At 35.5% G+C, this 13,305-nt stretch overlaps 1 protein-coding gene across 2 annotated transcripts in view; it reads left to right on the top strand.

Moving 5' to 3' along the window:
* Positions 1-13,305, top strand: part of ITIH2 (inter-alpha-trypsin inhibitor heavy chain 2) — a 519,026-nt gene that overhangs the window by 450,846 nt on the left and 54,875 nt on the right. For both annotated transcript variants that reach the window (XM_044088359.1, XM_044088358.1), the window contains one exon: positions 6,425-6,597. In XM_044088359.1, coding sequence (XP_043944294.1) covers positions 6,425-6,597 — 173 coding nt within the window. The remainder of the gene's footprint in view (positions 1-6,424; positions 6,598-13,305) is intronic.

Here is a 13,305-nt window from a genome sequence, read left to right as displayed (position 1 = left end):
TTCTAATAATCAGTTACATCAGTATTACAGTACAATACCTTTGAGGTCAGCATTAATCTGTCTTAATTTCAAACTCGTTAGATCAGTATTGTATTTATCATTATCTACGAAGTTTGAATAGATGCCCACTGGATTAGCATCGAATAGGTGGGCGGTCAGAAGGTACTGGTTACATGGCAGGGAGTACGGAATAGAGTTGATAGCTTGGTCCGCCCTTTGTCGGATCATGCCCCTGGAGACTGGTATTATACCGTGTGTCATCTAGGCAGCCTGATGAGTAGTTCAACAAATTAGCACAGATAAGGGTGAGGGTCAGAGGGTATCAATCTTCCAGCTGAGGGTCCAACAGTTCGGAACAGGGTAAGATACCAACTACCGTGTTGGTAATTTATACCTGTCACAGGGTAGCAGCATTAAGATAGGCTATACATACGTTCTGAGAAACATTAATACCCATTGCAGACTTGGGATACCGTTGATACAAAACTCAGCTGTATCAATTTTTAATGGAGAGCATGAATTCGCTATACCGTTGTGTCAGTAACACATACTTGTCACAGAGCAGCAACATTAAGACAGGCTATGTACATGTTCTGAGGAACATTACCATCTATTACAGATTTGGGATATCGTTGATACAGAACTCAGCTGCATCAATTTTCAACGGAGAGCGTGAATTAGCTTTCTAGTGTGAGGTTATTAATCTTCATGGGGTATGACAGCAACTGGTAGTGTTGTTTCTCTTTTTCTCTTTTTATTTTTATTTTTAGTTTCCCACTTGGCAGTGGGTGCATTTTATAGTTGTTAGAACTTATTTTATTTATTTTTACAGGCTGTTCAGACTTCACAAGTGTGTATGTATACATTGTCTCTCAGTAACTTGTTTTTTGTGTGAGATGTTTTTAATGTTTGGTCTTGCATTGTCCTTCCACAAGCATTTAGTTATTCATTGTATTTCCAGTACTTTTCCTAGTGCTGGGGCTTTAAATTTGAGGAGTTTTAAACATGTAATTCGTTATTCCCAATTAGTGAGTTGTTTAAATGTCTTGATGAGGGGGAGGCACTGTTTGCTTGTTTGTTCTTTCTGAAGAAGTCGAACTGTGAGCCGACGAAAAGCGTATGGTTTTAACGGCTTAAAATAAATTTGCATTTTTACACTTCTACTGAGTTGGACTTTATATCTAGAGTGGAATCGAGGTTTGGACTTCGGAGTGTCCGTTGGTTTCGTACAGTGCTTAATGGTTAAGGTGTTTGCCTTCCAAACACAAGGTGTAGGGTTTGAGTTTCACAAGTGGTAATTGGCTGGACTTACAAGGGCAGTTAGCCTAGTACTAACCTATGAATGTTAGTAGCACTAGCTATATGAAGAGTGCCCAACAAAAGGTCAGATCAGTGAAAAATATGAGAATGGCGTTAGAAACACCGAGAAATATGGTATAGTCCTACTGAGGAATTGTTAGTAGGAAATTGTTAGCAGGAAAGTATTATTTTCGTTATGTCCTCTGTCCAAGCTTCATTTATAAATAGCTTTAAAGATCTTTTCTGGACCACTGCTTGCAAATAAAAAGACCCCTGTTTTAAAAGACTATGGATAAAATGTAGACAATCAAATGTAGGATACTTAAACTACATCCAGCTTTCCTTAAAATGTCAGGATCACCAATCTCTAAACAATGAATTCACCTTTTTATTCTATACTTGACTACAAGAATATTATCAGCACACATTAAACAAGTTCATATGCTCTCTCTGTTTAAATTTTCCTCCTTTTTCTCATCAGAAGACTTTAGGCAAGTAGAAATTCTCTGTCGTATAATGAAAAGCTTTGAAAATTGATATAGCCACAAATCAAATTCTACACATTATAAGCAAGTATGATCTAATATGTGTGTGTGGTTTGGGATTAGGCTACTTGGTCCCCAGGTTTGAAGCGGGAGGTCCCCAAGGGACGCCGAAGAAAATGAGTACTAAAGCTCATGACATTTATTTAAGAAAATTACACCATCTAAAATATTATATAATAACTTAAGAATTTACTTTCCTTCAAATAATAACTCTTTAAATCTGTTTACTGCCCTTCATAGCACTGCTGATGTTCCGCATCCGTACCTTCTGAAGGCCTGCGCTTCAAGCTGTGAACAAGAGAGCTAGCAACGCAGCAGGAGCAAGTTGCTTTTTCGTGTTTTTTGGGTTTTGCAATGCGTTTTAACATGGTTTATAACCCAAATAGGTTTAAAATAAGAGACGGAGAAACTCGCAAACTGTCATGTCGCAACTGTACTATTGCTAACTAAAAAAGTTAAAAAAAAGCAACGAGAGATCTTGCTTTTTTAAAAACCTGTCTAAAAACCTGTCACCAGGTTTTAAATGGGTTTTTAAGCAGGCGAGGCAGCGGAATAGCCGTTGCTTATTTTAAGTGCTGTTTTAAAACTGTCTGCGCCATTAACTTATGCTTAACAGATAACGAATAAAAGTTAGAGTTATACTAATGGAAAAATGAAAAGGGCGGGCGGACTTTTTTTCATTATTTACTTATTTACAAATGTGCGCTGGGCAATCAGCATGCACGTTTTGGGGGGGTCATGGTATAATAACCAATACTCTCAATGGTTTTAGCACTGTGGCTGCTATCTATACAAAATATATAACAACATAACCAGTGGTCTGCTAACTGGCAATGTTTTTATTGATATGACTTGGACATTTAAGATCTGATGGCCTGTTTTGAGTCAGATATCATCACATGGTTCTGAAAGTACCAGTTTAATCATACCTAATAAGTCTATGATGGTGACTTACTCTGCTCCAGGACCCTTTGCCTATGTGGTCTCCAGATCTTGCTCTTTGGTATTTCGGACTTCCTTCTGTTCTTAAATGTTCTAAATCAGGAATGTCTTGTGCTAACCAAAACTATGATCTATTCCTTCTTAACTTAGACAATACATCCAAGACTTGCAATACAAAACTACAAACTGACTTCATGGTAATCTGGTTGTGGATTTCTCAAAATGGGATCTCAATAAACCCTCAAAAATCAGCAACCATGACCATAACTATGGAACCATAACAAAACTAACTAATGCCTAGTCAATTCATCTTAAAATCCCTCTGGACAACAGCATCAATCAGGTATCATAGCAAAAAGATCAAGGACTTCTAATGTCTTCCACAAATTATTGAGAAAAAGCAGGTACTGGTACTGGTACAGCTGAATCTGTGCTATAGAGTCTAAAATGTATTAACAAGACAATCCAGGAAAACCCCTTGCAAAAATATATTACTGCCTAAACTTGCACATTCCCTAACTTTAAGTTTTCTTCACTGTTCTACAAGTCCCAGTCCAGTTCAAAACATCTGATGACAAACTATCTAATCTTAGAATCCATCACTGCCCACTATTAGTAAAATTCCAATGTTACCTGTGACTGGTAGAGTAAGTGTAGTACTTGCCACAGTGATCTTCAAAATAGTCACCCTACAGCAATGGCCAACTTTGTTCAATAAACTCATGATTAATGCACATGCTACCTCCTTAGAGTCAATGCTAGTATAGTTCCATCATCAAATAGGTCTCTCTTTGTGCAGGACATTGGAGAGAGTATGCTCTTAAAAATCAGGCCAACATGTTGAAATCAGCTTCTGTCCACTATCAGAAAGGAGAAATCCTTCCACGGGTTTCAAATTAATCTGAAAGAGTAACTATTTTGTAGAATATGAATATAAAAGCTTCAAAGAAAATAGCTAACATAATTAAGCAAAAGTGGGCTTCTTACGTTTAGATATTTTCATGTGTCTAATCTTATGAAAAATAGCAGACGTGTTCAAATATTAATATGTTTATGCCATATAACGTACTCGGCCATGGATAAAGTAGAATAGCTAGGGCAGGGCTAATCAGGCAACCGACTTGGAAATAAAGTAGTTGGGGGTGTGATTGACTTTCAAAGAATGATCCTGGTAAATTTTAGTGCAGTCCAGCTTTTCAAGGCCAGTATTGCATTTGCAGTCAATCATAAGTGCTGTAGCACTGCTTGCATGGTCTGAACTGTAGCAACTGTTTGCTACAAATGTAGAAAACAGTTTGCTTTTTTTTTTTTTTTTTTTTTTTAACTTGAACCTGTAACTCTCCATGCTGGGTGTGATTGCTAAAGTTTAAAAGAATTTTTATTTTTTTTTTTAAGTAAAACCAGAGTGCGGTAGTGCTCTATGCGTGGTATAAACTGTAGCAGTTTGTTACAATTTTAAAAGAAAAAAATGATTTACTTCTTTCTCCATCCCACCCTTCTCCAGTAAAATGTGAGAAAGTAAAGTCAGAGACAGAGCTCAGAAACAGAACCTGATTGACTCCTGCATTTCTGGAGTCCCACATACCTAAAGTTTTTAATTGCAGGGGTAGGATACAAAACTGGAGTTGGTTGGGTAGATGACTGCTCCATTTAAGGAGCATCAGCCACCAGATCACTGACTTTTTTTTTGCACTTCAGTTAAAGAACTGTGTGTTGGGGGGTGCACAACAGAAGTCCCAGGAGAGATGAGGTGCTACTTTGTGGGTCTGGCATAGGATGCTGGTTAGACCGGGTCTATATTAGATCATCAAAGTTTCACAACTTTGAATGTCCTAATATCGACCCCTATTCAGCGAATGCTGAAAATAGCGAAGCTTCAGAACACTGAATTTCTTCCTGGGGAAGGAATTCAGTTGTCCATTCCTGTGGCTTTGCTGTTTTCAGCACTGTGGTGGAAAGTTACTGGTTGGGATCAGGTAAGGGTGCGATTGTGTGGACGTGAGAGTTAGGGCATGGGGTGGGTGAGTTATAGTTAAGGCGTGGGTCAGGTAAGTGTACGATTGTGTGGACGTGAGGGTTAGGGCAGGGTAGGTGAGTTAGAGTTAGGGCGCAGGTGAGGTGAGTGTGTGATAGTGATGGACCTTAGGGTTAGGGTTTGGGTTAAGGTAAGTGGATAGCTAGTGGTGTATGTACAGTTTAGTGTAGGGTTAGATGTAGGATTTTAGGTGTATGTGTGTGGATTGCTGTTTGTTTGGTGTGCTTGTGTTGCGCGTATGTGTGTCGGAACAGCAATTTTTTTTCCCTGGAAAAAAATTTGCTTTTCTGCATGTTCGATATTGTCAGCGTTCACTGAATAGGGTTCGATATTAGAACATTCAACATTTTAAAAAGTCGATGTTCGAATATAGACCCGTATAGACCAGCTACATCTTTCCATAGAAATATTACAATTCCTATATGGATTTTTTAATCTTGCTGAATTGTTGTGCTCAGTATGCACATATGTATCACCTGTACTCACAGAGGTGACAAATTGCTTGCATATGTATATTTTTGCTTTTGCACATATGCAAATATGAGGTGCTTATTATTTTGTGCATGCTACTTTGTGGCTATATTTCGAAATCACCTAGCTGTATCATTATTATTTTTATATTACTCTTCTTTCAACACCTGTTTTGGCTGAAAAGGGCCTATGGACAAACCCACCAATGGTAAAAAAACAGAAATTAATAAATACAATTATATCATGATAGTATTTGTAACTCCTGTGGATGTGTATTATTGCACCTGCAACACAAAATAGCACAGGGAAAAATGACTATCCTTAATAAAAGCAGCGTCTTCCTTGCAGGAAGTTTTAAGTAAATTTAGTGATGCAATATGCTCAATAAGATATTTTGTTGGGAAGAGGCAAAATTAAAGAATGACAGTTCAATGGAACATCATGATTTGCTTTCATGGAAATGCGGAAAAATGCATGGAACCCCTTCTAGAGAAGTCACAGATTGAGAAATGGTGGGTGACGTCAGCAAAGCACTGGTTAGGTTTAAGGCCTAGTTTTGGTGCGGGAGGAGGGTAGAAAGTAAGATCCTAGATAAAAAGAACTTTCAAAATATTCAGCAGATGGAGAACTACATATGCTTTAGGAGTCAGTGTTTCATACCTGCTAGTCAGAGTTTCTGTTTCATCTTACAAGAAATATGGCATTATTACATTATTACTGCATTATTTTACTGCTTAATTCTGTTCTTAAACAATAACTTTCGAAAGTTAACATCCTGCAGTATATAATAAAAACAAAACATTGAGGCAATCAGATGTACACCAGTTATTCTGTTTATGTATTTTCCTGTGTATCATTCCTGGAAAATATTGCATGACCAGAAATTTGATTTCATGATAGTTATTTTTGTTTTTTTATAAAACACCTATTGTTTGGATTTGAAACGGTTCATTACAATGTCCTTGTTTATGTGACAACTTTGTAGAAGTCTAACATATGAATAATAGTAAATATTAAATACCAGATTATAGGTTTAGCAGTAAAATGCTTGTTACATGCTTATGCTTTTATTTATATGCGACACACTTTATGCTGCAGTGCACTTACATTGTTTTACTTCCTCCCCTTCTAGTGTGACCATATCTGTGCAGAAAAATACTAAAGTTAAAATTGCTCTGAATGAGGACATGTACTTTGTGATTTATCTTCATCGTGTCTGGAAGCAGCACCCTGTTAATGTGGATTTCCTCGGAATATATGCCCCTACAACAAACAAGTTCTCTTCAACAGTTCATGGATTAATTGGTAATATCCTCTGCTAATCTTCATTGCATAAATGCAGATCAGTGCCAAATGTTGTGAAAAGTTATATCAGTTTATTCTATAATACTTAGTGCTAAGAATTAGTTTCCCCTAGATGTAGTGACAATGAGTATGCTTGTCTCTCTTTCTCTACATGCATACATGTATATGTGTGTGTGTGTGTGTGTGTGTGTGTGTGTGTGTGTGTGTGTGTGTGTGTGTGTGTGTGCGTGTGTGTATATATATATATATATATATATATATATATAAATATATATAAATATATATATATATATATATATATATATATATATATATATATATATATATATATATATATATATATATATATATATATATATATATAAATATATAAATATATAGATTCATATATAGGTCCACTTCTAAATTCTGAAAGCTCATAATCTCTAAATTCAAAATACTGAAAACTCAAAATACTGAATTTCATAATATCGAAAAAACAGAATACACCAACACTTACAATATTCCAGCACAACTACATAACAAAACATATTACTCTTCTCCAACTATAAGCAGAGGGCAAGCTCCCTGCTACTTAACTATATCACCTCCAAGATCACACTCCACAGAGGAAAATGGCAAACATACCATTACGTGCTTCAAGACTGCCTGTTGTAACCTTAGTCATGTTCCCTTTTAATTTGCTATACAACAACATAACTCATCTTAGTTTAGTAAAGTGTGATCTTGGAGTTTATATATTTAAGCAGCAGGGGGTGTGGGGGGTACAGGGGGGCTTGCTCCCCTGCAAATAGTAAGTGTTAGTATCCTGTAGTTTTTTTGATGCTATGAAATTCAATATTTTGAGTTTTCAGTATTTTGAACTTTCAAGTTTTCGGACTCAGTATTTTGAATTTTGAGATTATGAGCTTTCAAGATTTAAAGATTTATATATATAGATATATATATATATATATATATATATATATATATATATATATATATATATATGAGTCCCCTTTATAACATCGACCCACCTTTCATCGACTTTCAAAATGTCATGATGAAAATGTTGTAAGTTTACAATCACGAACTCCCAAAACATCATATTTCCTCTCTGGGAAAGTAACCACTTGGCCACCATAGTGAACTGGTGCATATAATTCGCTACTATTTTGATTTTATCATTGGTGGCCAATTGTTTACTTTTCCAGGGAGGAAATACAATGTTCTGGGAGTTCGTGATTGTAAACTTAAGATGGTTTCATCCCAATGTTTTAAAAGTCAACAAAAGGTGGGTTGATGTTATAAAGGGGTTGTTCACGCAACACACAGACATTACTCTGATCAGCACACTAAAGGAAACTCCACTCTCTAAAGCAGTTAGGCTTATGCCAGTGTTAATTTTTACTTATAAGTATTTCATAGATATTTAGTACTCGGAGAGATCCTTCAGTACAGTTCAGTGCTTTCAATCAACTTTTTCCCTTCACCAGACAATGAAACTGCCCCATGTTTTTCTTTTTTAAGTCACTCATTGAGTCAGAAGGGAATTCATCTCAATCGGTGCAACCTATTCTACGCAACAATTATACTAGGGTTTTCCTTGCTGGTCATCACATAGACTGTTACATCCATAGACTGTCTTTTGCTTAAATGAATAACTCATTATTACAGATAATGTGAAACTCTTTACCAAATAATTGTTTGAAAGATCTTTGCATGAAAAATAGGAACATTTTTAAAAAAATTATAGAAAATAAAAATTAGGAATCAGTTATACTGCAACCATGCAGAGGCAAATGGAAAACACACTCATTTTGACCTACAAAATATTGCTTTCATGGATTAAACTACAGAAGTGTTCAGAGTACCAAAAATAGATTGTTTTATCTGCCTTGCTATGTCTGGTATGACAATTTTCAGACCCCAGTGAAAGGGCAGGATTGATAATGTTTTTCTCATTGCAAGAGTGGGGGGGGGGTCAGTTTTTTTTTGGGGCTACAGCTTTGAACACTTAAACAAAACACTTCTACACCCCATTTGTCTTGAAGAAAATGTCAAAGGACTAACGCAGAGTTTTATAAGCATAAGACAAGAACAGATCAGAGTAACACAGAGAATAAATAAGCACTGACTCTTCCTTTGTGTACTGTCTGAAAAGCAAGTGCCTCACAGCGCTGCCACTATAACTAGAGAAAAATAGTCAGTGATGATGTCAAGGCTGTTTCATATTACAGCAACTGAAACTCCAGTCTGAGGAGAGCATAACAATAATGAAAGGGAACTCACATTAGTATGATTGTCATTTTGAAATATAAGAAATCAAAACATAATACAAAACACTTAGAGTTATTTTGACATATTAATAGTACCCAGGCTATTAACGGTAAGAATAAGATAAAGAAATATATACATTTACAGCTTTACAATGGAGTTTTCCTTTACCTAGCCATGATAGAAATGGTGGGTGACTGTAATATAATTTGTTTAACAAAAACATTCGACCAACATTCAAGGTAGCACCACAGAAGTATAAAAACTTCCCAAAGTGATTTATTTACTGCTTTTGTCCAGAATGAACATAACATCAGAATTCATCGGAATATAGTACATTACCCATGAATACCCTTATATATTGACAATCAATTGAATTAATTGCATTCTTAAGTGCACGGAAAAGCCAATAAATATACATACAAAGATGCAAATAAAATACATATAGCATTTAATGTAAAAATGTTCTTTCATAATGTATCTGTCCTTCTTTTATGAACCCAGTTAATTGAAATATAATCATTTATGGCCAGTGGCATTCTTACATTTGACATACTTAATCTTTATATTCTAAAACATTTTCCCAGTCTCCACTGCCATTGTAATGAGAATTTTTCTCCAAAACAAAGAATACACATTTCTGAAAGCCCTACATACCAAACCTATTTATACAGTGGATTGTTGGTGTCCTCTTTGTGGAGTCTGCATGTCCTTCCCACAGTCGCGTGGCCTCCAAAAGACATGTGTGAATGGGCGTGTCTTCGCTGAAGGTTGGGCGTCGGGCTGGCAACTCAGCACCCTAAAAATCTACTGCCAATCATTAGCGGACCGGAGTTCCGCTGTGGAGACTTGTACATTAATCTGTGAAAGTCTTCATCCATAATATAAGGACCTTTTCAAATATTTTTACACTGTTTGCATCTACCATAACACATTTAAACATAGCATGGGTATGCCTGCTAGTGTTATGTCTAAAGGGATCCTCACAAATTTCTTTCACATTTCTAACATTCATAAACACAAAAGTAGGTATATTTCTTATGTTAACCAAATATACTGATCACCACTAAAACAGTTCTAGTTCCTTTGTATCTCCTTCTTAATGGCCATAAAATCAATCAAATATCTCAGGACCATTGCATTATTTGATTGTTTCAGACCCTTTACTGATGTCATTTTGTTACTGTTCACAACTAATGATTTGTGTAAAATGGGTGGAAAACAATAAAAGGAGAAAAGCAGCACACAAGCAGGCCCAGGTGTTCACAGTACAAAAAAAAATCACAAAATCTACCAAGAAAAGCACTGGAGAAGCTAAGAAAGTTAGTTTTTAGCATAGTTAAAATTTAATGTTCCCTACTCGTCCCAAAGACTTCATCAGAAATAATAAAATACACTTCCAAATCACTTTTAAACCATTCAAAAAAAATTTGACCAATCATATGATCTCATTAATAAATCAATTAAATACATAAAAACATTTAAAGACATACTACAAAAAATGTGCATCTCAAAGTGTCCACACAGTTAACACAGTTTAAAACACAAGGGCATTCACCCTGTATATTAACTTTAGTAATTTTACTATTTTTTTAAGAAACATTTTATGTTCACCATACCATTCAGACCAGGGGGTAAATAAGAAGCAAGTTTAATCTGCCATTCTGCCTCTCTTTGTTCAACATAATTTCTAAAATCCCCTCCCCTAAGGTCACGTTTAATAACTTCCACTATAGAAAACGTAAATTTCTTCCAGTTAGAACATGTCAAAGAATGCTTAAAAAGGGCATTATTGCTTTTTTTATTTTTTATTTTTATAGCATACAAGTGCTCTAATACCCATTTCTTTAAACTTCTGGTAGACATGCCCACATAAAAACTAGGGCATGTTGAATACTTCGCAAGGTACACTATCTCTGTTGTACTACAGCTCAATTTTCCAGTGATGGGTACAGTAAACTGTAGATGTTCCAGAAACACAAAAGGACCCTCAGAAATAAATCTACATGCCCTGCACCCTGAACATTTGAACATACCCCCAGTTTCCCCCAGAAGTAAGGGTTGTTCCAAAGTTATTATTTTCTAACAAATGTTTAAAATTTTGATTTTTCTTATAAACAAAATGGGGGCTTTCTCCAAAAACTTTAGATAAATTTGTATTACCCATAACTACTTTTCAATTCGCACTAATAATCTGATGGATGTAATTATGGTCTACATTCATATCCAAACAGACTCTGGGACCCTATACCCCTCTCTCTTTTATGTGTGTGCCACTAGGTACTACATTATTAGCTTTTTTAACAAAACCTCTTAGCACACTAGGAGGAAAATCTGTCTGTCTCCTATGAACGACCTCTTGAGCCATAGTTTCAAGTAGGTCTCTAGGGTAACCTCTTTCCAAAAACAACTCTTTTATGTGGTTAATTTCAAGAATCTTCCTCTATCATTCGAGATGCTCGAATGAACTGTCCTCTAGGAATATTTTTTCTCATAAAGTAAGGGTGGCAATTCTTGAAATGGACATAGCTGTCACAAAATTTACTCCTGCGATAAATACTAATCAAAAACACATTATTGTTAGTGTCCATTATCAAGATAACATCCAAAAAAGAAACCTTGCTTCCTGTTTCCCCCACCACAAACTTTAAAAATGTAGTACTAGCACTTAAAAGCTCCACAAACTCATTGACATTAAAATTGTCTTTGTAAACTATAAAGAACAGATCATCCGCAAATCGTTTATAAAAGATAATTTGTTCTGAATAATCAACGTGTGGCAGTATTTCCATGTCCCACCAACATAATACCAAATTTGCATAGGTTGGGCCAACAGTGGCCCACATGGCCACCCCTTGTAGTTGTTTATAAAATTGCTTGTTAAACAAAAAGAAGTTGTTATCTAATAACAAATGTAACAAAGCACTATAAGTAATAATACTATTGTTACTTAAACTTGTATGCTTCCCCATAAACCATCTTACATGATCAACCCCAACATCTTTAGGGATGCAAGAGAATAGGGAAACAACATCAACAGTGAACATCAGTAAATTTTCCAACCTAAAGTCTGAGGAAGAAAAAAAGGACCTAAACTGGTCCAAAAAATCCCAAGAATCAGCTACATAAGAAGGAAGCTGCTTAACTAATGGGTTCAACACTGAATCTAAATATAAAGAAATGCAGTCAGTGCAACTTCCTGAGGCTGATATAATAGGTCTGAATGGAGGCTTTTTCAACATTTTTGTGAAGTTTGGGAATTCCAAACATCACACCCACCCTGGGATTATTCACACATACAAATTCAAACACTTCCCTAGTTATTACAGAGTTCATAAACATGTCATAATGTACTGTGGATACAGGTGCAACTTTTAACAATTTCAAAGTGTAAGGCTTATGTTAGTAAATGCTTGACCAATACAAATCGGGGAGTAGTGATTATAGGAAGATTGTATGGAATTCATTAAGGAGCAGACTGCTGTAGGATAAGTTACTAAAGCCAGGCTTACTACATATTCATGTAAGGTCTAAATAAAAGCTCCAGAAAAAGAGTGAACCAGTTTCTTAAGACATCTGGATAGTCAGGTAAGCATATCAAATGCACTACTTGTTGAAATTTAGATGTAAAGTCAGTACACTAAAGTAATCATAACGAAGTACACTTGACATATCATGAAGCAAAGAGAGATGTGTTTGTGTGTGTGGGTCTCTCTCTATCTAGATATTTAGATAGATATATAGACACACTTACACACACATACACACCACAAAAACATTCCATTCAGTTACTTAAAGTACTCTCCCTCAAATATATAAAATTATTGTTTAAAATCATTTACATAAAAGTTATAGTAACATTTCCATCTAGATTATTCACAAATTCACAGTCTAATAATACCTCATAGAAGTAGCTTAAACCTAGTGGGATATAATACAGAAAAAATCTACAGTATTCAATAGTTAAAAATATATAATCTCCTGACCATATAATCCCTTTCTGATATTACTCAAAAACACCTATTAATCCTTTATCATGTATAAATACTTGATATTTTTAAATGATCATATTTGTATATAGTCAGAGGATATGTTTTAAACCTTGCTGCTGCAACAATAGGGTGGGGAGGATCTCTAATATTTTTGTGGATCGTGGAGATTCCAAAAATAGCAGGGACTACAGGAGCATCAACCTACAGATATTTATATAATTCTGGAGTTATGACAGGTTGTGCAGTCATGTCTGTAATAGCATATCAATCCTGTTGTGGGCAATATTAATGTTATTATTGAAGTGGGCAGTATAAGTGGGTGCTGCAACTATTTTCAGTCAAATATGTATATCTGTGACCTATGACAGATGCCATGTCCATGTTTCAATAGTTTATGATAATTTATGACTTTATCCCATTTTACCAAAAACAAAACAGTGAATCTGTTCCCCAGATATAC

The sequence above is a fragment of the Protopterus annectens genome, chromosome 11.part0 (genome assembly GCF_019279795.1).
Source record: "Protopterus annectens isolate FY-2018-M chromosome 11.part0, PAN1.0, whole genome shotgun sequence".
Classification (NCBI taxonomy): domain Eukaryota; kingdom Metazoa; phylum Chordata; order Ceratodontiformes; family Protopteridae; genus Protopterus; species Protopterus annectens.
The sequence above is the reverse complement of the archived record's forward strand: the minus strand, read 5'-3'. Positions and strand labels throughout refer to the sequence as shown.